The following is a 25,936-nucleotide window of genomic DNA, read 5'->3' on the forward strand; positions in this document are numbered from 1 at the left end:
GGTGGGCTTGGGTTCTGAGGTTGCATTTTGTTCCTTCTCATCATTTTGTGTAGCACTGTCTTCTGACCTTCGTTGTAGATCTTCATTGTAGTTATAACCTTAACACGTACTGTAGTTCAGATGCAGATCTACAAATTTTGGATTTATCCAACTGTGCCTGGCTTGGGTCTGGCTGCTGGTTTCAGCTCCTTCCTGCTACTGCCCTCGGGGGTGAATCCTTTGTGCTCCTCTGGCAAGTTTTTCTGCTCCTGGACTAGCTGGGGGGTTCTATCCTCTACACTCTCTGCAGGGATTGCAGCTGCAAGGTTTCACCCCAGGCCTGTATGCCAGGCATGAGCTTAGCCTGGAGGGGAGAAGGTGGAGTAGGCGGTAGAGGTAGCTCTCCCACACACTCACTGGGTCTGGGCTAGGACTGGGACTGGGCGTTCCTGGAACGTGGCAGAAATTCCTACTGGGCTGGCGGGGTGGGGGAGGTGTTGCGGAGTGGTGGGAGGCCTCCCAAGGGTGTGGAAGAACGTCTCACCCATGCTGTACCTGGGCTGGGACCAGTAGGTCCCACTGGCACAGGGTAGCTGGAAGCTGTCCTACACACTCACAGGGTCTGGGCTAGAACTGGGTCTAGGGGTTCCTGGAATGTGGCAGAAATTCCTACTTGATGGGTGGGTGGGGGAGCTGTTCCGGAGTGGTAGGGGGCGTCCCAAGGGGGTGGAAGAGGGTCTCACCCACGCTGCACCTGGGCTGGGACCAGTAATAGGTCCTGCCGGCGCAGGGTAGCCAGACGCTGTCCCACACACTCACCGGGCCTGGGCTGGAATAGCCAGAATATATGTATTGAGAGAAAGAAAGTTCCCGTCCAGAGAGGGACAGGAGGGGGGCGAGTGGGTAATTCTCCCCCCCCCACTTTTCTTTGTTTCTTTTTTTTTTTTTTTTCAGTACTGGGGGTTGAACTCAGGACCCTCTGTGTGCTTGCCAGGCACGCACTTATTCTACTGAGCTATCTTCCCCAGCCCGATCTTCAATTTTTTAAAGACTTTACTTTTATAAGATTGCCCTTAAATTTAAAATAGGAATAATTCTCAAATAATATATCTTAAACATGAGGTTTGAAAGAAATGATATGAAATTTATTTTTTTGTCATAGTCAACCGAAGTTTAGTGCTCTTAGTAAAAATACCGATCTGTTTTTTGATTCGCTTTTAACACAGTCAGCCTGTAGATCTATAGATTCTAAAGTGGCTATTCATTATGTAGGAATCCAATTTGCATATATAGTGTTGATCCTAAAGGCCATTAAGCTTGACCCTTCCTGGTGAAAAATAAACTGGTTGATTATTATGCAAAAGTGCTTTAGACTCCTTTATGCCCTGTGAGTTTATTTGACAGGAGGCATTTTGTCCTGAGCTGTCCAATAATAATGAGAACTGCTGGGCCTCTGGGAGGAAAAAGGCAAGGTGTCTTCAGAGCATAGCATTGGATATGAGAAATGACCTAAAAGTAGTGAATGCATGTTGATTAAACCAAGCCTTAGAAAGAATCATAAAAGTCCTGTGACCGCCTTACATAGCCCTCGTTTCCCTCAGCTTCTACTCACGTCAGTAGCTGTTTCCCCTAGCAGTGGATCTGTTGCTATCACAAAGGACTCATTAATTTCCATAGAACATTTTTTGGGTTGTTTTTTTTTGTGTGTGTGTGTGGTATCAGGGATTGAACTCAGGACCTTGTGCTTGCCAGGCAAGTGCTTATTCTACTGAACTCTCTCTCCAGCCCTAGAACATGTATTTTTAACTATTCATTTGTATTGCATAAGTAATGCATGCATGTTGTCAAAAACTAAAAACACCGCCAGCCAAAATAAAATGAGCACATTCTTAATATCTGAGGTCATCACTAGCAAACCTAGACTTTCTCTGCCCCTGCCGAGTTTTAGACCAGAATAACACAGTCTTTAGACCAGTAGATTATAGCATTCTACAGATGGCTCCGCAACCCACATTTGCTCCATCTTTCCTTCTCAGCAGACATTTTATCTAACGATCATCGCCGATTTCCATTTCTGACCTCAATGTGTTTCACAGGTGCTTGTTCCTCAGAAAGCTGTAGTTTCTGAATCTGTCTGATTACCTCCGTGTTGTATCATTCATCTAGCCTGTTTCTCTGTCCTCTTTGCATTTCCTACAAAATAAACTCCATAATGAACTCCATAAATAAGGGTTTGATGGGACTGGGGAAGTAGATTGGTGGTCTGAGCTCTTGTCTTGCAAGCTCAGGGACCTGGGTTCGATCCCCAGTACTGCATGCTGTGCCTGCCCCAGAACCCAGTGCTGAAGAGGCTGAGATAAGAGGATCACCACAAGTCTGAAGTGAATAGTGAGACCCTGTACCCAATAAATAAATAAATATTGTTTAAATAAGTGTTTGATGAATTCAAGTTAACCACTTTACAATAGAACACATCATAGATGATGTTTCTACATCTTAATGCGGACATCTGACGACATCTGTTTAACTCACCAATAACAATGCTAAAATTTCTGATTTAGCCTGCTGTGACTCAGAATCCTCTATCTCAAGTAATATTATGCCTCTTTGATGGGAGGGTATATGTTTTATTCTTTTCTGTATGCATGGCATACTTTACATTTTAAAAGAAAAGTAGAGGGCTGGCAAGATAGCTCAGTGGGCTAAGCGCCTACTTAGACAAGTGCAGGGACCAATTCAATCCCCGCACCACATGCCACCCTGGCCCCGCCCCTGGGCATGCTGGGCCAGCCACCGAGTTGGGGTATGGTGGCACATGCCTATAATCCCAGTGCTGAGGAGGCTGAAAACAAGAAGATCACTGCAAGTCCAAGTTGTGTAGTGAGACCCTATAGCAAATACATAAAATTTTTAAAAAAGAAAAATAGAAAGTTATAAAAATGGCAAAAGTATACCTGAAATATTTTAACCTCAATTAAGACTACATACGTAGGGGCCGGGGAGATGGCTTAGTATAATAAGTGCTTCCCTGGCAAGCGCAAGGACCTGAGTTCAATCCTCGGTTCCACAAAAGAAAAAAAAAAAAAAAAAGACTACACATATACTTGCCAATATTTTAATATTGCAATTTTTTGTACAGAATTCCGAGTAGTCTTCCTTTACAAAATCGCTCCCATTGTATGTTAGCTGATTTCTACTTTTGAGTTACTTTGTGTGAAGGAGACAATATTCTGGATATTTACTATATTTTCTGTCTCATATAGTTTTCACTCCTTTATTTCATTTGTAGCAATTTTATTTATTCTTAAGTGTCCCTTCATGTTTATTTTACCAGTTTAATATTTAAACTGTAATTATTATAAATACAAATGCAGTGGTATAGTGGCATATACTTGTAATCCCAGCACTTTGAGAGGCTAAGGCAGCAAGATCAGGAGTTCAAATCTCACCTAGGTCACTTAGTGAGGCCCTGTCTTAAAATAAAAAATGGAAAAGGTTAGGGATATAACTCAGTGCAAAGACACGAGTTCAATTTCCATTACCACAAAAAAATTAAGATAAACATAAGCGTGGCAAACATTGCATACAGATGCATTGTTGCAGCAGAAATGTGCAGGAGGAGTATTAGAGAACACACACCAGCTGGGCGTGCTCACAGTGCTACTGACATCGGTCACTGTGCTTTAGCAAGTGTATAAACTTCTGGAGGGAGCCACAAAGTAGTATTTGCTTTGTGAGCCATATGGTCTCTGTCACAACCGTTCAGCTGCAGCGCAAAAGCAGCATAGATTGTAAGAAAACAGGGTGGCTGTGTTACACCCTTTACTGAATCACAGCTTATTGACCCTGCTTTAGGGAAGGGAGCAACTGTGAATCCACGGTGTCACTTAAGCAAGACTGTGAAGAGGGTTTTTGCTCCGTCTCTAAAGGAAATCCTACATAAATTTTAGTTTGTTGAATAGCTTTTGGAATCCAGGTGAAAGAGGAACAGAGCTAATTTCATAATAAAATGAGGATTCCAATTATGCCATTGCAAAGAATAAACATGCCTTGTTAGAAATACATTGCACATTTTGGTGAAAGGAAATTTCATTGGTTTGGGAGAAAAAAGAAAAAGAGATGTGATTGTAAAGCCAAATAGATTATCGTTTGTAAATAGTAAGTTTTGTGTGTATGATCATTATTGCTCCCAATATTAAATGAAAAAGAATCTATAATTTATCATGTAAGAATCAGGATAATTACAACAGAAAAATCACAGACAACAAATAGTTCTAATTGAAGGGTGCAAGTTTCCAATGACTATGATTTGCGAAAAGAAAAGTCCTGATGCTAAACTCCCCAGATCTCAAATTGAATTCATCACCAGTAAGGTTGGAATTGTTAAAATAACTAACGTGAAAACTGTATATCTTGCATTCTGATTAACTACTTTAAAGATAGCAATACTCGATGTATTAGCTATTGTCATTCTCCTGTTATTTTGTTGCAAAATTTGTTTTACTTTTTTCCCCATAAAAATAAAAAAACAAAGTAAAATTCATGTATTAAAAAAAGATGGCATTGTGAAAAAATGAAAGAGAAAATGAAATCTGAAAGGTAGAACAGATACTGGGAATAGGGAATGAACCTGTTCAGAAGGAAGGAATTACTGAGTTGAGAAGGACAGGGGAGGGAGTGGGGGAAAGAGATACATCTGTGTATATAAGGATGGTTTGGACAACTGTACTGTGGGTTTCTGCTGGTCTGTGGAAAGGAGCAGTTGATGCTCGATTTGTTTTGTCTTTGTTTTTTCAATTCTTTTTCCTTTTTCTCTTAATTTCTTATATTTTTTTCTTTTTTCTTTCTTCCAATTTTGCATGCCTGTACCTGGTAATATGAACAACTGATTGGAGGACAACACTTTGCATTGCAACAAATACTGTGAAATTTGTATTATTTTGTTTAGTGAAATTCTGTATCTTTTGTAATTTTTCTGTTTTAATACTATTTTGTACTCCCTTTAAAAAGACTAGGGGCTGGAGAGATGGCTCAGTGGTCTAAAGCACCTACTTAAAACAAGCTTGGCAAAGCACAGGGACCTCGGTTCGATCCCCCAGCACCACATGCCAGCCAGCCCCGCCCCCTGGTGGGCTGAGCTGGCCACACACACACACACACACACACACACAATAAATAAATGTAATAAATAAAAATAAATAAATATTTTTAAAAAAAAGACTTTTTTAAAAAATTGCATCACTGGTAATGCAGCCTCATCCAGTCCAGTTCTTCGTTCTCAAGATGAACTCAGAAACAAAGCCCTCCACAATGAAGCTATTGATGCTTTGTTGCAGAGCACCTGCCGTATAATAATACAGTATGTGTCATCCAGTACAGTTTCATCATCTCAGATTTCTCCCTATGAAAGTTTGCCGGTCACTGTGGAGTTCAAAGGATAAATCTTTGTTACGATTATGGACTGTTGCCAGGGAATAATCCCCTACTCTTAGCCAGTTTTCTTGATGGGGCTATCTGTCACATGTATTTTATTGACCATTTATGCAGAGTTAGATTGAAATTAGATTGCATCATATATCCCATGCCCTCTTTATTTTATCATTTCTGACTAATCAGCTATGCTAAAGCTTTTAGCCTTGTCTTTTTGTCTCTTGTGACATGCATTTAATTAAAAAGCAACTTATTCAGAGTTCACAATTTTCTTAATTAGGTTGACTCTTCCTCATATACAATAGTATTAAGATTTATGCAAGAGAACCTGCCAACTTGTAATACTGTATTCCCCACTAGACCCGAAGTCTTATTGGAAAGATTATAAAGAGATCATGTTAAATGGGTTAGGATATTGTAGTTTTCATGTAACTCGTTTACATATGTTTTCTATCTGTTGTGATAGAAGGAGTATTTAAAAACTGAAGTGAGTTGAATGATTGAAGTCACTGGCAACTTGAGCACCTTCCAGTGGAGTTGCCTCACCTTTGCGTAAAGGAAACTGTACCTGCCTGTTCTCCTCTTGCAGCACAAATTGTCCTTTCTTTCCCTAGTCAGTACTTGCTTGTCTTTCTTGGAATGTTGGCAGCATCCTTAAGGATGATTCTTGGCCTTCTGTCTTTTGCTTTGTCCCCTGACTGCCATTTTTATTACCAGCCTTGGTAATGCTTATGGCTTCAGATTTTATATTCAGTAGTCTACTAGACACCTCATATCTAACAGGCCTCTTGTATGTATCAAACTCCTGAAAATAACTTTTATATCCATTTTCCCCTACTATTATCACCCTTCACACATGAAACTTTCTTCTTCTCATTTTTTTCCTGCCTCAGAAAATCACTTTCTACCCAGCTGCACAAGCCGGAACTCCAGTCCTTTCACTCCCCACGTATAAGTGCATCGGAAACCCTGTTGTCCCCATCTGTGTAAGTGTTCCAGACCTTTACCTCTCACTGCCTGCACTTTGTCTCCTAGACAAAGCCTGTCTCTTACCTGCATTGCAATACTTCCTAAGTTGTTCCCAATTTCTTCCACTCTTACCTTCCAAAACCCCATTTTCTTCCCAAGCACCTAGAATTTTAAAAGAACAGAAATTAGACACAACAGTCTCTGACTGAAGTCCTCCAAAGGCCTCCCACTGTCCTTAGACTGAAATCTGAACTGTTCACTAAGATCCTCTGTGCCGACTCACCCCTCATTGCCAGCTCCAGCGACTTTCCCCTCAGTCGCCATGTCCCACGTGCACCAGCCTTCTTTCTGTTCCACTTGGCTGCCAAGCCTCTTGTTACTTGGGCCTTTGTGCTTTTTGCCAGAACACTCTTCCAGACCTTTGCAAGACTGAATTCCATCTTCGAGTTCATGTTCCATGTCAGCTCCTCTGTGTAAAAGAGCAATGCCTTTTCCCCCTAACGCTCTCTTCCTCTGATCCTTTCATTTCTCCATAGCATTATGGTGGACTTGATTTGTTTGTTCTCTTTACTCTCTGTTGGTTTGACTCAGGATAGTGCAAGGATTTGGCCAAGACAAGCCATCTTGATAGGTGGCACCAGGCAATAAATGCCCATGCACCACGCTCACTGACCCAGGCATACGCAGCATCAGTTCTCTGTTTTCTGCTTTGTACTATTCCGGTCACGCAGGTAAACCATTTTGACCTTTCCATTATTCTAGAGAAAACTTAAGACAAGTTTTGCTAATGCTTATCTATAGTTAAAGTAGCAGCAAAAATAGAATTGCCTTTCTGTGGACCATCAGCAACCCAGACCTGAAAACAGGTATATAAAAGTTGTCTGTAGAAGTTTAAACAACCAGTTCAGTTCTGTGAGAGACTTGTTGGTCATTAAATAAATGTGTTTAGTTCCTAAGCCTTGTAGTTTCTAGGTTAACAAGGGAAACAGTGAAGGACAAAGAAATCCTTGTTTAGAAGAAATCCACTTTCTTCATTGAATTACTGTGCAAAAGCCCTGCACTTACTTTCTTCTGGACCTTTGAAAGCCCCTCATGGTGCTGGGGAAGTTGGATTGGTTTGTTTGGTTTTTTTAATTCCCAGTTTGCTTGGGTTGTACAGTACAGACTAAAAATAAGAGATTTTCTCCAATATGCATGCATGGTTTGGGCATGGCCAAAGCCAAGTTTATAAAACCTAGAGATAGAATTCTGGACAAAAAGATCCCACAGATCTCACAGGCAGAGACTAGAATACAGAGTGAATTGTAGAAGATTTCTGCAAAGCAAGTGACACCTGCCCTCCCCTTCCCTGTCTCAGGACAGCTGCTTAATGCTGGAGTCACCCCAGCGCTTGGGGCTGCCTTCTGGGCCCTTCTGCAAGAGCTCTGGCAGATGACATTGACTATTCCTGTTCTGCAAACTTGAGCATCGGGTTTCTTTCCTGTGCATTTCCATTGTGATAACTCCCATCCAGATAGGAAACTTCTGTCTCACTAGGGCGTCTTATATCATGGTGTGAATGCAAGAAGGAAAAGAAGAGGCATCCTAAAGAGCCGTGGTCCAGTTACACCTGATGTGTTGCTCACCGTGTAACCTTCAGCCATCTCTTAGTGTCTGGAACAAGATGAAGTATTCATCACAGCCTTCGGCAGTTGGATTTCATCTTCATTTTGATTCTATTTGCAACCTTTCTGCAAAAGGAAATTAACCTACTGTGGTGATTTAGTCTAGTGAGCTCTCTCTTGGCAGCATTTGGATATTTAAAAAAAAATAAAAGAAAGAAAACCCTTTTGCAGTTTTTCCTCCCTGATTTTGATCTATAATTTTTATGCATTAAGTCACTTTTTTCAGTCAGAATAAGACTGCTTTGTTTGCATGAAATATTTAATTGGTTTCTCAAGTATTTTCATCATTAGATATACTGAAGTTATAACTCAGCTCTTTGTGCAAGAGCTGGCCTTTCAGATCATTAATAATTCATAAGCTCCATAGAATTACTATAAACCTTTTAAACCAAATATCTTGAATCTTGGTATATTCAGTGTCATTTCAGCTTCTAGTTTGGGGAGGAAAATAAGATTCCATGGCTAGCCTTGCTGTCTCAAGAGAAATTGAAGAAGAAAATGCTCTTCATTTTTTGGTACTTTTAAAGTTCAAGATGCTTGAAAAACCTAGAGTATGGAAATGCTGCCAATCAGAATTAATAAAAGCTGCCAAGTGAGTGAACTTACAGGCTGATGAGCACCACAGGAGTCAGAGAAAGAAGCTGCCCCTCCGAGTTCGTCGTAGACACCTCCTAAGGATAGCAGGGCATGTCCAGAAGATACATGGGCAGGACGCTAAATAGAATACCAAGCCAAGGGGCAGGCTCCTGCCAGCCTGCTGGGAAATCAGGCCTTTCACGGGGTGCAGACTGACAGCACCCACCTGGTGACCCAGAATGCTCGCAGAAGCCTGGCATTTCTTCCCCCTGGATGTCACATTTATACACCCATGGAGGGAAGTATGCATCTGGGAATAATGAAGACTTGGTAGGCACTTTTCAGCACTTCAGGTCAGTTGGTAGTAGTGCTTCTCTTTATTTTTATTCTTCCTCCTTTTCTGTCTTCAAGTTGTAAGAAAAAGGAGTTTTGTAGGAAAAAATAGGCTTTTTTTTTTTCCTCTGCTCAATTTCACATATTTATTCAGTCCCACTGGGAATCAGTACTCATGGAGTAAAGCAGCTTTTCTCATCTACTTCCTTCTAATCAAGTAGAATCTGTCTTCTTTCAGAATAGTAGGATGTTTTTAAGCACTAGTTCGTCTCAAAGAAATGAGGCTGTTTGCTTTGCAAATTTGTGTTTTATAAAACACAACGTTATTGGCAGATACAATAATTTTTCAGTTTCTCTGGTGTGTTCAAAGCTGCTACATAGAACCATTATGGATTGTGAGGAGCCAGTGGAATGAAAGAAGGCTTTGTTCATTTGTGAATATAATTTCTACATTAACTCAAAATGAATCATTCTCTGCAGTTCAGTGCAGCTGATATCACTGGGAATGTGTCATTGGGGAAACCAATCACTGCATTCCACAATTGTATTTGGGTCTGTTTGTCATTGTGATGTTGTGGCTACATTCTGACTTTTTTTCATCAAGTCATCTTTAACCAAGTCCTCTTGCCTGCTAAGGGAAATAGCATCCCCGAAGGACGGGTTTCAAGGCTCTTTCATTTTCGGGCAGTGCATCTCAGACTCTTAGTGAGCAGGTGATTCCCTTTGTGGATCCTTTTGAAACTCCTGATTCTGAATTCACAGGTCAAGGGCAAAGACCCAAGACTGCTTTTCTCACAATCCTTTAAAGTATAAAGGACTTTACTGCTATTGCTGCTGACTACAGAATGGCAGACCAAATTTAGTAACAAGACTCCAGATAACTTTATATAAAACTCCCAAATTTAATGATTTGAAATTGGAAGGAGGGGCCAGGGATATAGCTCAGTGGAGCAGTGCCTGCCTGACAAGCTCAAGGTCCTGAGTTCGATTCCTGGTACAAAAAAAGAAAGAAAAAGAAAAAGAAATTGGAGGATGAAGGATAGGTTGGCATTTGGTTTTTCTAAGAACAAGTCAAGGACTGAGCCTGTGCCTCTGCATGGTCCTGGTGGTTCCCGCCCTGCAGGGTACACCCTGGGTGCAAGGCTGCATCCCCTGTGAACCCTCTCCTAGTATTTTAGAAGCAAATTAATGGAACAGCCCCTATTCAATTTTCTGCAGGATGAAAGTATTTTACTGTGTTCCAGTCTTAATGTGCCTGGAGCCTAGCATATTCCCTGGCACTGAGCCAATTAATGAGTTGAATTGCATCAAATTGAATTCATTCAACTTCATTAGAACAACATGGAGATGACCTGGTTTTGTCCATTTAAAAACCACTTATTTTCTCTTTAAAGAATTTATACTTCTTTTATGTTCACATTTAAAATTCTGTCGGTAATTTATAACTAATTTCCAAAGCTATGTACTCCTTTTAAGTCGTACTTGCTTAAAATGCAATGTGAAAAAATATAAATACAAATTAAAATCGAGACTCAAGAAATCCAAAGCTATTTAACAAAATGCTATTTATAATAAAAGAACTTTAGTTATTATTTCTTATTCAAAGATTTTATTTTGGGGACTGGAAGGAGAGCATTCCGGGACCATTTTGACAGATTCAAACCTGTACTTTTTTTTTTTTTTTTAATGTTTTTAGTACAGGGTCTACGGGGGTCTCACTTTACAGATAGGACTCCTATTGATCCTCTTGTTTTCAACCTCCTAAGCACTAGGATGACACCATGCCCAGTCTCAGTCATGTCTCAGCATGCCCCAGGGGCAGGGCGGGCACGGCTTGTGGATTGAACCCAGTGGCTGTGCCTGCCTAGGCAGGTGCTTTAGTCCACTGAGCTATCTGGCCTGCCCTTGTACTTCTGTACTTTTGAGAAAGTACAGGTTATTCTTGAGTCTTCAATAAAATATACAAACCCAAAAATTTCAGTTGTGTATTTGCAGCCTAGAAGGATTTGAATTATTGTAACAATCACATTATTGCCCAAATGAAGCTTGAATACTATTTTTTGAGCATTTGCTTTGCTTTTAAATATTAGCTTTTTTCAGATGTAATCCACATACCATACAATTCACCCTTTGAAAGTTTATAGTTAATATTTAGTATAACCACTGAATTGTCTACCATCACTATTTTCAAATTAAGAATATTTTCATTACCCCAGAAGGAAATCCTGCACACCTCCTCCTTCACCCCTCCCCATTCTTCCATTCCTTCCCAGCCCTAGGCAGCCACTAATCTGTTTTGCTGCTGTTGCTACAGAGTTGCCTGCTCTGTATATTCCATATAAATGAACTCACATGTGACCATGTGTAATGGGCTTCTTTCACACAGCATAACATTCTCGAAGTCCTTGTTTCTGTGACTGAATACATTCCTATTGCATGGTTATACCACATTTTTATTTACCTGTTTGTTCACTAGTAAACATTTAGATTGTTTTACCTTTTGAGCTATTGTAAGTGAAGCTGCTGTAAACATTGATGTGCAAGTTCTTGTATAGTAAATATTTTCATTTCTCTCAGGTATATGCCTAGAAGTCGGTTTCATGAGTCACATGACAACAGTATGTTTAACCTTTTAGGGAACTACCAGGCTTTTCCAAAGAGACTGTAACCATTTTATACCCCTCATCAACCATATGAGGGTTCCAGTTTCTCCATATTTTCTCCAACACTTGTTACTACCTGTATTTTTGACTTTAAAAATCCTAACACGTATAAAGAGATATCTCATTGTGAATTTGATTTGCTTTTCCATGGTGACTACAAATGCTGAGCATGTTTTCATGTGCTTGTTGTTCACTTATTTCTTCTTTGGATGAATGTCTATTCAGAGCCATCACCATCTGGTTAATTGGGCCATTTGTCTTCGTATTATTGACTTAATAAGAGTTCCTCAAGTGCTCTGGATCCAAGTTCCTTATCAGATAGATGATTTGAAAAAAAACAGTTTCTCACTCTGTAGGTTGTCTTCAGCTTCTTCATAGCGTCTTTTAAAGCACAAAAGTTAACAGTTTCAATTAAATCAAATTTATTTGGGGTTTTTACCTCTTTGGTTCCCCATGCTTTGGATGGCACAGCTGAGGAGTCGGCATCTAATCCAGAATCATAAGGTGTATTTGTTTTCTCCTACGAGCTTTATAAGGTCTCACAGTTAAGTCTTTGATCAGTTTTCAGCTAACTTTTTATATTGTGCTCTTGTGTTTTTTAAGTGCTGTGATCTTGGCTACCATGCAAGCCTGAACAGGGCCCTGAGAACATATCTCTCTGCGGAGTATAACCTCGAAACCTCCCGACATGAAGGCTTAGACATTATCGAGAATGCAGTTGACAATTTAGAACCGAGGAGTGACAAGCAGAGATTCATGGAGATGTACCCTGCAGCGTTCTGTCCACCAATGAAGTTTGAATTTCAGTCTCACATGGGTGATGAGGTCAGTAACTGATGACTTTTCAATTAATGAATTTTGTCCCCTCACTGGTTGTAGCTCAACAGTTTTAAGAATTCCCACTTGTTTTCTGTCTTCTGCTCTTGTGCAGGATCTCAGCACAATGCTGTGCTAGAATCAGCAACTACTACATTTTGAAACACTGATCAGACACACTCAAATGGCAAACAGATAAAGGTGTTAATTTGGCTAAGCCATTCCAGAATAATTAGCAAGAGCTTCTCCCTCAAAACATTCAAATTTGAATTTAAAAAAAAAAAAAAAAACTGGGGGCCGGCAGGATAGCTCAGTGGACTAAGTGCCTGCATAGGCAAGCGCAGGCACCAGGGTTCAATCCCTGGTACCACATGCTGTGCCAGCCCCCCCCTGGCGGGCTGAGCCAGCCAGAGTCCGGGTGTGGTAGGCACACCTGTAATCCCAGCACCAGAGAGGCTGAAAACAGGATCACTATAAGTCTGAGCTGCGTAGTGATACCCTGTACCAAATACATAAAAAATAAATAAATAAATTCTTGACCCAATTGAATCTTTCTGAAGACTTTTTATAACCCATATTTGAAGATCTCTGTACTGAAAATATTGTAAATGGCAAGATAATAGGGGAGAAAGTGCAAAAAATACATTTTAAGACTCAGATTGGCTCTAAACTGGCAAAATAAGGATCATAAGTTATGTATAGCATGTAATATTCTTTATATTAATTAGCTTTCTATCCTATTTTATAAAAACAAATAACATTTGAGATAATTATAAATTATAGTCGTTTATTGCCTATGGGCAGGGCAAAATATGGAAGACCACATAATGGAGCATTTATGTAGCACTTGATGTCCCAGTTATATACAATAAAACTCCAAGATATTTAAAAATAAAAAACAACTCAGTGCTAGTTTATTGGGATGATAATCTACTATTAAAAGTAGATGAAATTATAATATTCATGCAGGAGTAATGTTATGTTTTTTATGAAGCACAAAGTATTAAGACATGTAATATATGTATGTGAGCTATATTTCTATTTATTTTTGTTTGATAAATTGCTAGAAACAGAGAGTGCAAATCATATATCCCAAACCCAAAAACAAGTGCTCCAAAATCTGAAAATTTTGTATTTAGGATCTTTATAATAGACACTTAACTGATAAATGCTATGCAGATATTCCCAAATCCAAAGAACTTCAAAGGCTTATGTACTTCTGGTTCCAAGCCCTTCAGCTAAAGAAGAAGTAATCTGTATTTTTGTGTTAGTAATGCATGAATTTCAACAAACAAAATGAGTAACTTATTTCATCCAGTGTTACCCCTCTAAAACCAAATGGTTGCTGTTTTAATTTTTCATGTGGATATGTCAGTCATAGAATAAAAAATATCACAGGCAAATGACTCTAGTTATGTGTTCATGGTTATTATGATTATAATATCATTATTATTATTACCATTTTAATGAAGCATGTCTGTTGTCCATATGGCCAGTTTTGCCCGGGAATGGGAATCTCTAGGATGCTTTGCAACCATTCTGACAGGAGCCAAGATCATTTCTATGTCAAGGAAAATGAGATGAAATTGTTCCTGGAAAATGCTGTAATCTTATCCCTAGTTGACATCATGGCCAGAATATCTTCTACCAAAGCCTAAATTCAATTGCCCATTTTTGTTTTTTATTAGTCCATGCTTGTGATACATAATGATCACATCCTCCTGGGGACCTGCGTCCTTCTTTAAATTGATGATGAGTCATATCACTTGGCTGATACTGGCCAGTAAAACCATGGTTGAAAATTGCTAAATGTAGTCGTCATCCAGTTTGCTGAGTTTTTACTGTGTTCCAGACATGCTCTGGGTACTTGGCGTATATCGTTTCTTTTCATCCTCAAAACAACCTGATACAGTAGGGAATCTTAACCCCAATGTACAGATAAGGAAACTGAGGTTTTGTAGCTTGTCATGGTCACCTGGCTAGTAGAGGCAGAGCTGAAATTAAGGCCCAGCTGGCTGGCTCTGGAGCCCACACCCTAACCTGCAAGCCCTGCTGCCTGTCTCCCTCTACCTGCACAGACCTCATGGGTCATCCTCTGCCCTCTGCCCTCTGCCCTCTGCCCTCTGCCCTCTGCCCTCTGCCCTCTGCCCTCTGCCCAGAGGTTAGCATGCCGCCCAGGAGACTTCAGCATCGCTGCTCCTTCTCAGCAACTGCCTGTTCGCAGAGCCTTGCTTCCTGAGCTGCCGTCTTCCAGTAGTCAGGCCAAGCAGCTGCATTCTGTGCTGTAGTCCACATCGCCACTGAAAACTGAAGCTCTGTGGCCGCTGCTGCAAACCAAGATGTATTGGAATCTCAGGACCAGCATGACTTGTGCTGCCGAGACAGAGGAGACCTGTGGCTGAGGGGCTGGCTGGCTGGCCCGGCCCGGTCGTAACCAGCGTTTTTCTGATTCTCTGACAGGTGTGTCAGGTCAGCGCCCAGCAGCCCGTCCAGGCGGAGCTCATGCTCAGGTACCAACAGCTGCAGTCCCGGTTGGCCACACTCAAGATCGAGAACGAGGAGGTAAGCATCCCTTCTGCCCCACCAGGAACTATGCCTGACACAGCCTCCCATTAGGCACAGTTACGGTTCTTTTTTTTTTTTTTCTTTTTTGTGGAACCGGGGATTGAACTCAGGCCCTTGCGCTTGCCAGGCAAATGCTTATTCTACTGAGCCATCTCCCTGGCCCCTCCTTTTTTTTTTTTTTTTTTTTTTTTATTTTCTTTTACTTACATATATTTCTGTATTTATTTATTTAGACAGGGCCTCATTATGCAATTTGGGCTAGCCTTGTGCTCAGTTTTGTAGTCCCCAGTTTGGTCTTGGACTCGTAGTGATCCTCCTGTCTCAGCCTCTCCAGCACTGGGATTACAGGCATGTGCCACCACACCTGGTTCCAGGGTCAGCTCAGCATGCCCTGGGCTCCAGGGCCAGCATGGCATGTGGGGCTGGGGATGGAACTCAAGTCTTTGCACTGCCAGGCCTGCACCTGTACCTCTGAGCTATCTCCTAAGCCCCTCCATCATCCACTTTCAGCTATCAGGGTTCCTACAGCATGTTCTGTGTAGGAGATAAAGGCAAAACCTCTACATTCTTCTAGTGAGTGATGCTTTAAAGGAGATTTAACAGCAATTAACCACTAAGAAGAATGTATGCACTGTGTTGGTTATTGAAACTGTGCTACCGATTTGATTTGAAAAAAAAAAAGAAGCCAAGATGTACAATTGAAAAAAAGATGAAACAAATTAAAGCATTAACTGCTTCTTTCCATAAAAAAAATAAATAAGAGATTTAATTAATGTTTTGTTATTTATTTTGTTATTACATCTTCTTAATTTGTATTTCGTACTAAAATAATTCATAGATTATTTGACTGAACAAATACATCCCCAAAAACATATAGTCAGGTATAGATATGCAACTTCTGGCTGACAATTTAATTTAGTCCTAACTTTTAGGATTAGATGTTAGAGGAGATTAACATTTGCTTGGGGTTTTCTGCTCTTTGTGCTTTTCTATATTCTCTAAATTTTGGGTGTTGGACATGCCATTATTCATAAAATTAGTTCAGAAAATCTATTTTCAATGAGAAAGATTTGTACTAATAGTGTTTGTTTGGTTGGGGTTTTTGGTGGAACTGGGGATTGAACTCAGGCCCTTGCGCTTGCCAGGGAAGCAGAAAGTCTATTTTCAAATAGTACTTGAGGATAGAAAAATATTTACTGACACTCATATTTAAAAGTATAGAATATAAAATGTGAATTATAAATGTTGCTGTGCCAGGAAATAATTTTACAATTCAAAAGCCTATTTCTGAAATAAACTTAATTGTATCCACATTCTCCTGAAGTAAAAATAGGAACCACAGTGTTTCTTGTATTTGTGAAGGTTTACAGTTGTAATTTATAAAAACCAATCCAATTTAAGTTTAAGAGTTAATTTATTATGTCAGTCATGGTGGTATATACCTGTAATCCCAGCATTCGGGTGGATGAGGTGGGAGGATTGCTGCAAGTTTGAGGCTAGCCTGGGCTACATAGTGAGTTCAAGACCAGCCTGAACTACGTAGCAAGACCTTGTCTCTGAAGTAAATGATAGTGGTGTACGCCTATAATCCCAGCTCTAGAGAGGCTGAAACAGGAGGATCACTATGAGTCTGAGTTGCATATCGAGCCCCTATACCAAATAAACAAATTTAAAAATGTATTTTTAAAGTAAGAGAGAGAGACAGAGACAGAGAGAGAAAAAGCATTAACTTACTGGTCAATATTTAGAGTAGCATCATATGTCATTGGGTCTGGAGTAGGTGACACTGTTAGGAATATCTTCACACACACACACACACACACACACACACACACACACACACATTCTCTTTCCCTTCCTTCTTCCTCTCATCTCTTTGAAGTGATTTCCTCATGTGTGTTGGTAGGGTGTCAGACATAGATGCATGCCCACGTAGTTCCTTGTAGTTTGCCATCTCTGCTCATCCCAGACAATGCTTAGCTTTGAAGGATTAAGATCTGAAGAAATAAGATCATTTCTTCATTGGCTGGGCTTCACGCGTGTATTCTTCTAGGTCAACCATTCTATCGGGGAAATGGGATTCCCTCATTTGCCAGCCTAGATGTTACACCACTCATCAAGTCCTGTGATTGACAATCCCAGTAGAGATGAGGTATTTCTAGAGACAGGAATTTCCTAAATGAAGAAATATGGAACAGAAATCAGAGCATAAACTCATACTGACAAAGTAAATTATAAAAAATTCACTTAGTGCTGTGTTTCATTTTAATTTCACTTGGATGTTTTTAGAGTGATGTTTCTAGGACATTATAATTTAATCAAAACTCTTTCTAGCTTCCATTCTTACTGGAGAAACTAAATCAGGATACAACTGATGTGATCATTTCTTTCTAACAGCATCCCACAAGTGAATCTTTCTGGAATGCAAGGTATTGCTCTCCTTAAGTAGTGTTTTAGGGTGTAGGGCTTGGCTAGGTACCACAAAATACTCACCTGATACAATTTATTGACTCTTAATAGATCTTCAGTTTGTGTGTCTGGTGACTTCCAATGTTTTTGCTGCTGTTTTATTTGGAAGATATTCTCTAGGAAAATAGAGTGCTATGCGCAAGGTCAAAACTGGCAGTGTACAGGCCTGTTTTGCTTGGCTTCCAAAGTTTTGGCTTCCAAAAAATAAATAAATCTAACAACTCTGGCTCTGTGTTGCCTCCTGAAGTGAAGAGCGGGAGCAGCTGAATTCTACTCTGCTGTATTCAGTTAACTCCTCGTTTTCTTACATCAAACTACTTACGTTGTTACCTGTCTGGCTTCTACCGGCCTTTGAGTTTGTGACTCTTAGTATGTGCCACCTTAGGCCTACTGTGACAGTGTACAGTGTCCTTACAAACTGATAGAGATGGGCAATGCTTTCTGAGGTTTAATGTTCAAAATAATTAGCTGTAGAGGTAAGTGATTGTCCTGTCATCTCTCGCAAGCATGACTAACAGGTTTTGATTTGTTAGATACAGGAAAAAAAATCATTATGATTAAATGGGGTTCCAAAGGAAGAAAGATGTCAGTTAGGTTTTTGACAGTCAGCAGATTTCATAGGAACTGGAAAGAAAAGATGTTTCAGTGTTTATCAGATTCTGATAATACAGAGCAGTGTGGTCATCACCTCGGCTCCATGGGCACAAGCTACCAATGCAAGTAAAATCATGCCAAGAGGTGTCGAGAACCAAGTTAAGGAGCTTTGTCACGTGGCTCAGAGCATTTCAGCGCATAAATATTTTCTGAGAATCTTCAACACCCCAGGTATTTTGCCAAGTATGGATAATGCAGAGATGAAGAGCCTCTGACTAGCATGGACAGATTATAACAAGTAATTTGCCTGAGATCAGCATCGCTATCATTGCTGATCTGGAGTCCCGGGTGGCTCTTTTCTCTACCCTACATAAAGGCTTTGCCTCTGTGTTCCTCGATAAGAGCAAGGGCAGAAAACTGACACACTGTATCAAGCCAAAAGATACTAATGTGGAAATACATGCAAAATCCTCTGCCTCTGTACAATGCTTAAGTCCAAAATCCAGTGGAAAGACTTCAGTGAACTAAAAATATTTATGATGGCCCAGTACAAAGGTCAGTCTTGAGGAGTAATTTCATCCGAGTTTACAAAAGCAGGGCCAGTGCAGTTAAGTAAAGCACAAGTCTTTTTACCAAATCTTACACTACTGTAAATTGTGAGCGCCACCTGAAACAGTGGCACGTTTCGTCAGAGCAGAATTTCTATACTACGAGCCTGCAGACCATTTTTGGCCCATAGGAATGTTTTCTTTCCACTGTGGTGCTTCATTTTGAAATGTTAGGGGCCAGGGAAATGGCTCAGTAGAGCGCAAGGGCCTGAGTTCAATCCCCAGTTCCACCAAAAAAAAAAAAAAGAAAAGTTAGGCGCTCTCATTTAACGATTGGAAGTGGTATATAAAAATGTCAATAGCCTGCTCCCCTACAAATGTTAAAAGATCTGGTTGTAATTACACCAGAGGCGTCACTGCAAGGTGAGAGCAGGGCATAGCTGAGCGGGAGATGCTTCCCTAGCTCAGAGCGTGTGCTTCCTCTTTGCTGTGCTCTTTGCTCAGCCTGCTTGCCTCATTTTTTATTACTTGATTGCCCTTAAAAGGTATTTGAGTTTGCAGCACTTGCTTTAAAACAAAGAGATCAGAGAATGTGTGTGAGATGGCTACAAGTAAGGTTTGTACAGGGCTTGATTAAATTTGGGGTCGATGGAGATTCAGACAGTTAATGTCTCGATGCAACTTCACATTTACCTGTTGAGCCTTTTTAAAATCTTTTCCTTTTTTAAATGTATTTGGCACAGGGTCTCACTATGCAGCTTGGACTCATAGGGATCCTCCTGTTTTTAGCCTCCCCAGCACTGGGATTACAAGAATGCACCACCATGCCCAGAGGTTTCCATTTCTTTCTTTCTTTCTTTTTTTTTTTAATTTTTTTTTTTATTTTAACATTTAGTGTGTGTGGGTGTGGGTGTGGGTGTGTGTGGGTGTGTGTGTGTGTGTGTGGCCAGCTCAGCTCACCAGGGGGCGCGGCTGGCTGGCATGTGGTGCTGGAGGATTGAACCGCGGTCCCTGTGCTTTGCCAAGCTTGTTCCAGGTAGGTGCTTTAGACCACTGAGCCATATCTCCAGCCCCCTCTTTTTTTTTTTTAATAAAATAAATAAATTTATTTTATAGGTGGTCCAGTAAAAGAATGAATTTGTGGAGAAAACACAGAGCTCTAAACATCGTCTAGCAAATGACATAAACAGTGGATTTCCAAAATCTTAAAACTTAACTTAAATCCAAAAATCTAGCTGGTACAGATTATCAATCTACATACTCATTATACTAATTTTAGAACTTAATTTATTCTTTATCTTTCACAACAGAATTCCAAACACACAAAATTAATGCAGGAGCCTAAGCGCCTGACCAGTTACCACTTCTTTGAATTCCAAGGACAGTAGAACTGCTGAGAAAGCAGGCTCTTCCTCTGCACTTCACAGGCCTGCACTGCTCTGCCCCGATGCTTTTGTAGAACACAAATTCATCTGATTCTAGGTATTTGGCATGAGTATAAAAATCATAAAACATCAGCACGGTTCCAACACGTTACGGACATACACTGGGAGAGTGCTCATGGTGCATGACCTGGGCCACCTTAGGTTAAAGGCTCCATCGTTTATCCCACTTTGACACACTCTCATGGTCTCTCACACCTCATACAAGGTGTGGTCCTAAACCAGAGACTTGAGTATTATTCCAAAGAATATATACGTATTTATATAACTATTTCCTTTAAAATAATACTTAAAAATTTTACTACAGAAAATCTAGCTTCAACATGGAAGCCTTTTTCCTTTTCAAGATTATATAGCTGCGTGTAAGAAGGTGATTTCCTTTACATTTAGTTTGTCCACAGTAGCAAAATAAACTTCTTATACATGGCATTTGAACTAACAAAGCAAATCAGGATGGAAAGTTACATGTAACTTTTTGTATTGTGAATTGACCTCTTTAAACATATTCAAGATACACTGCTGATGATTTAAATATAATACAACTTCAGCTTAATTAGAACAGTGGTATGCTGAATGATTTGTTAAACCAAACTTATGTTAAAACAGTAAACTATTATTTATTGAGTTTTAGAGGGAATTATAATGTTTCATTAAAATATGCAGTTTTCTTGCTATAACATTTCTATAATGCATTTCTTTCTAAAGCTAAAACTCATGCAGAAAAAAAGTAAGTAATTATCTTCAAACTCACTCAACAGTTTGCTACTTTATGTGGTATATAAATAAAGTCCTTTATTTAATTTTATACATATTATGTATTCTATTTTCTTGAAGGAATTCAACTTTCAATGTCAACATTAGTATGTGTTTACACACGAGACATTTCCATTTCATTAGGCTGTGTATTTGCAGTCATGGTGCCTCAGTCTCTCGATGACAGTGCCTGGTCCGTACCAGTGAGTATTTATATGTGCATGTAGAGTTAGAGCCAGACCTACCACGACATAGCCTTCTTTTCAGTCTTTCATTTTTATTTCATTCCAAAAATAGCCTCATTAAGAGTAAAACACTAATAAACCATTACCCTTCAAGTCAATAAAAGCAAACTCAATATAAATAATCATCCACCCCTTTCTCATTGTAAACATTTTCAAAGCTCCCTTCATCCCGACATGATACAGCCCTGTGTCCTGCTTTCCCAAAGTTTATTTTCAATATTTGTCCTAAGATTTGTGCCTGTATGCCATTCTTTTTACTATTTTCTTCCAAATCTCACCTAATACTTCATAGTACCCTTTGCGTACAGTTCCTCCTCCCTCCCATTCTCCACACACAGCAGAGAAAGAAAAAAGATGACTTATATTAAGCAGAAAAACTACGCCCCTCCTATTTCTTAGGACAGTGTTGATTTTGTGGTGCCCATTTTCAGACCACGTATCCCAAGCCTTGAAATCTTGGTCTAGCAAGTGTGGTCTTATTCAGCATGTTTCTCCTGTGTTGCAGGAAGCCTTCTCACGTATGAAACAACCAGACTCTTAAATGATACTCGTAGATTTACCACCCTGAGGGGGATAAAGAAAGGAAGCCTTTGAGTCCTCAATCAACTTACCAGTGTTTAATGAACTGATGGCCTCATATAAATTTTCCTAGCACCACTTAAAGTCTTGCTTAGGAATACTTCACAGACCATTCCAAAAATGCATTCCTTACACAAGATGCTTTAACAATAGTAAGCAAAATTTTAAACAAACATTGAGACAATTTTTATGGCATGGGAACTGAGGGCAGTAAGAGATATTTAAGTCACACTTTCTATCTAGAGTAGGAAAAAAATCAGATTTCTCCCAGATTTTCTCATACTACCAAAGGCAATAGCATACAACCACAAGGTCATATAAATCAGTGACCAAATCCTCATGGGAAATTCTCAGCACCTCTTAAGACTTGATATAAAATGTACAACTTAATAACTACTTAATTATAATTGAGGTTTCAGGTATTCTCTGTGGCCTTTTTTCCTTTTTGTCATTTTGTGTAGCACTGTCTTCTGACCTTTGTTGTAGATCTTTGCTGTAGTTATAACCTTCGCACATACTGAAGTTCAGATGCAGCTCTACAAAGTTTGGACTTATCCTGCAGTGTCTGGCTTGGGTCTGGCGGCTGTGCTCAGCTCCTTCCCGCTGCTGCCCTTGAGGGTGAACCTGTTGTGCTCCTGTGGCAAGATGTTCTGCTCCTGGACTAGCTGGGTGGATCTATCCTCTATACTCTCTGCAGGGATTGTAGCTGCAGGATTACACCCCAGGCGTGTATGCCAGGCCTGAGCTGTGCCTGGAGGGGGCAAGGTGAAGTAGGGGGAGGAGGAAGCTCTCCCACACACTCACTGGACCTGGACTAGGACTGGGTCTGGGGGTTCCCGGAACATGGCAGAAATTCCTACTCGGTGGGCGGGGTGGGGGAGGTGCTGCGGAGTGGTGGGGGGCGGCCCAAGGTGGTGGGAGAGGGTCCAGCCCACGCTGCACCTGGGCTGGGATAGGTCCCGCCGGCGCAGGGTAGCAGGGAGCTCTCCACACACTACTGGACCTGGGCTAGGACTGGGTCTCTCTGTGGCCTTTTTTAATTTTACGCAATTAAGCATCTGTCACGTGCCTGCCACCTTCCCTGATGTGGTGAAGCGCAAGCCTATTGGGTGACATCCTCACCCTGACCAAAACTGAAAACGGGGTCAATTATTGTATTGGTCAGTTTTTCCGCTGCTGAAACAAATTACAACAGTACTCACAAATTAAAGGAGGGAAGGTTTAATTTGGCTCACAGTTTCAGAGGAATCTAAGGCAGAAACATCACAGCCAAGCAAATCTGCGTAGCTCATGGGAAGCAGGTCAGGGGACTGGTGCCAGAGAGAACGATAAGAGCAGATACAGACCCCAAGGCCACGCTTCCATGACCTACCCAGGCACACCCAGAATTAACTAGGCTTCACTAATCCCCAGTTGTCCTAAGCCAATCAAGTTGGCAATCCAGTTTAACTCACTTTTACTGCAATATGTATTTATAGTTTTTTGTTTCAAATAAGCTTTGACTCAATGAAGCAAAGGACCAGATTTAGAAGAACCAAAAGGGAATGAAGAAAATTTCTAGAAAGGGTGTTAAAGGCATAGCCTGCCTCAGAGGAAATGCAAATACTTGTTTTGTTCTGTTTGTGACACCAGGGATTGAACTCTGGACCTTGTGTTTGCCAGGTAGGCAGTTATGCCACTGAGCTACATCCCCAGCCCTGGAAATGCTTATAACAGCTCTCAGAAAAGAAACCACACCTCGCGGGTGTGTGCTGAGCACTCTTTGGTACTCGTGGTCTTGAAGGCCATGTGATTTCACCTTCACTGCTCGCTTAGCAGCCTTCTTCCCAGTCTACCGTGTTCTAGGCACAATGTTAGTCACTGTAGATAAATTCACTTTCCATCCTTCATCTCAAATTGCCCTCACTGTGGGTAGAAACATGGAAATCTAACCTGTGTCTGGTGCTTGTGCGAAAGGAATTCATGGCAACTTCAGGCCACAGTCAGGGGCAGGTTCACCTACATAGACCATCCAATCAGGTGGAGTAGATGATGGGAGAACAGGTTTTCTGAGAACCAACAGAAGGCAAAAATTTCGTTCAGAATCCTAGGTGATGATGCTATTTTTCTCCTTGGACTAAGTTGTGTGAAGGCTAAGAGTGCATGGTGTTCAAGACTAAGATCTCAGTATGTATAAATACCCATTCGGTTCGGGCTCATTGATCAATGGTGTGAATTCACTGAAATGAGATGCCCCCCACCAAAAAAGAAAAAACCTTGCACAGCAGCAAAGATTGTGCTTTTCCTTGAGATTGGCAATACCTTACCCAACACAGGGAGGGCATCTATATCCCTAGTAAAGAACACAACCAAGGGAACACTGGAAAGATGCTGTATTCCTGCCCTTGCCGTCTGTGACCTGTACTGGCAGTGTCTGTATCCACAGGATACCTAACTGTGGCTGTAATCCAATCTCTGGGTACAGATGTTTCTGGTCTTTTTGTGCTAATTTTAATACATTAAAATGATATTGTGCTATGACTGAAACTCATGCAAGGTCAGTGATAGCAAGAAGGAAATAGTGAAGGGAGGAGAAGGAAGGGATGAAGGTTACCATGACCTCATCATGAGCCTTACGGGATGAATCGGGCTGCATTCAATGCAAGGTACAAAGTGCCATAAAATGTGGCGTGCCCTGTGGCATGGATGGTGTTCCTCCAAAACTCCTATGTTGAAGCTATAACTCCCAATGAATCACAGTGTGATCTTACTTGAAGAAAAAAAATCTTTATAGGGGCCCTCAAGGTAGAGTGAGGTTATTAAGGTGGACCCTAATCCAGTGTGACTACTGTTTGAACACAGAGTGAGACACAGATAGAAAATCCTGTGTAAAGACCAAGAGAAGAGAGCCATTTACAAGCCACAAAAGGCCTGAAATGCCCACTTCCTTTCAGTCCTCAGAGAAAATCAAGAGAACACAGAAACTTTCTTAACTCTCCCCAAAGATTGTAACATCCTAGAAACAAAATGGCAGTAGAGCCAGCCTATAGAAGCCATCAGTCCCACATCATTTATTTTCATCAACCTCTGAGTTTAGGCTACCTGGGGACCTGCTCAGTGTAGTACACGTCTTGGGGCTTTTCATGAATTCCTTGTGAAGACCTTGGCCCCTCGTTCTACCAAAGACAAGCAATTTTTCCTGCTGCTGAAGAACCCTTCCAAGCCCTCTGTCAGCTGTTTTGTATTTGCTTCATTGTGCCCCTCCTGGGACTTACTAACTTGGCTTGTCTATGTCAGAGCTGGTGTTACTTGTTGAGAGCTTCCCGTGGGATGCTGCATAATCCCATATTGGCTAGGGACTTCTAGCATATTCTTTGTTCTTCCTGACAGTTCCAAATTTAACCTTGACACCACTGCTTCTAAGAAGGACATTGAAAAAAACAAAGGAAAACGTTGATTTTGGGCACATTCCATAGGTGTACATTTAATAATGCTGCTGCCTCTGGTGTCCTACCCTGGGAATGTGGGTCCAGTGAAACAGCATAGACTGAGTAGAGATGCATTCAGTGCCAGATTCCAACAAGCTTGCAAATTACTTCAAAACAAACTACAGACAGACTTTTTACTTTTACCCATGATGATTTTTTTGTTGCATTAGGTTTTATAAATAAACCGAAGGTATAGATAGGGGGTCTTTTTTTCTATTTAGTGTTTTGGAAAGCTTCTCTTTTGTCTTTATTTTAATTTGTTACTCTTTTTGATGACAAACATGTCAAAGCACTTTATCACATGTTACATAATTCTAGTCATACACTCCACTCCACCAGTATCTTAAGAATATTATATACCTTTTTACCTTCTAAACCTCTGGAAGATTTGTTATACTTTACCTACATACTTATAGTAACGTTCTCATTTTCACTCAGGCCACTAGCCAAAAACGATACCACCTCCACTGGTATGAATGCTTTTCAGATGTGGCCTGTAGTGCTTATTCCTGGTGGCACTTATTCCTGGTGGCACTCCAATCAATCATCTTAAACTAAGGTCTCCTAACTCAACCTTCTTACCTGTTGTTTCTTTCCCTTTTATCATGCATCAGCCCAGGAATCTTTTTACAATATATATCTGAACTGTCACTCCCAACCCTTGTAGATATAAGTGTCTGTAATTAAGCATGGCTTGTTAGAGCCTTGATTAGCACATCGTCTACTCTCCCTCCTCTACTCTCCCACTAGAAAATCTGGTATTTTTTCCAGTGAATGCAAACTTACCCTATAACATATAGCCCAGAAATCACTTTGTTGATGGTGGCACTGTGAACCTCTCAAA

General features: G+C 40.6%; 1 protein-coding gene across 3 annotated transcripts in view; it reads left to right on the forward strand.

Moving 5' to 3' along the window:
- Positions 1 to 25,936, forward strand: part of Srgap1 (SLIT-ROBO Rho GTPase activating protein 1) — a 346,632-nt gene that overhangs the window by 243,191 nt on the left and 77,505 nt on the right. For all 3 annotated transcript variants that reach the window (XM_004632122.3, XM_004632123.3, XM_023716312.1), the window contains exons 7-8: positions 12,218 to 12,439; positions 14,891 to 14,992. In XM_004632122.3, coding sequence (XP_004632179.1) covers positions 12,218 to 12,439; positions 14,891 to 14,992 — 324 coding nt within the window. The remainder of the gene's footprint in view (positions 1 to 12,217; positions 12,440 to 14,890; positions 14,993 to 25,936) is intronic.

This window comes from Octodon degus, unplaced genomic scaffold (genome assembly GCF_000260255.1).
Source record: "Octodon degus isolate 3935 unplaced genomic scaffold, OctDeg1.0 scaffold00047, whole genome shotgun sequence".
NCBI lineage: Eukaryota > Metazoa > Chordata > Mammalia > Rodentia > Octodontidae > Octodon > Octodon degus.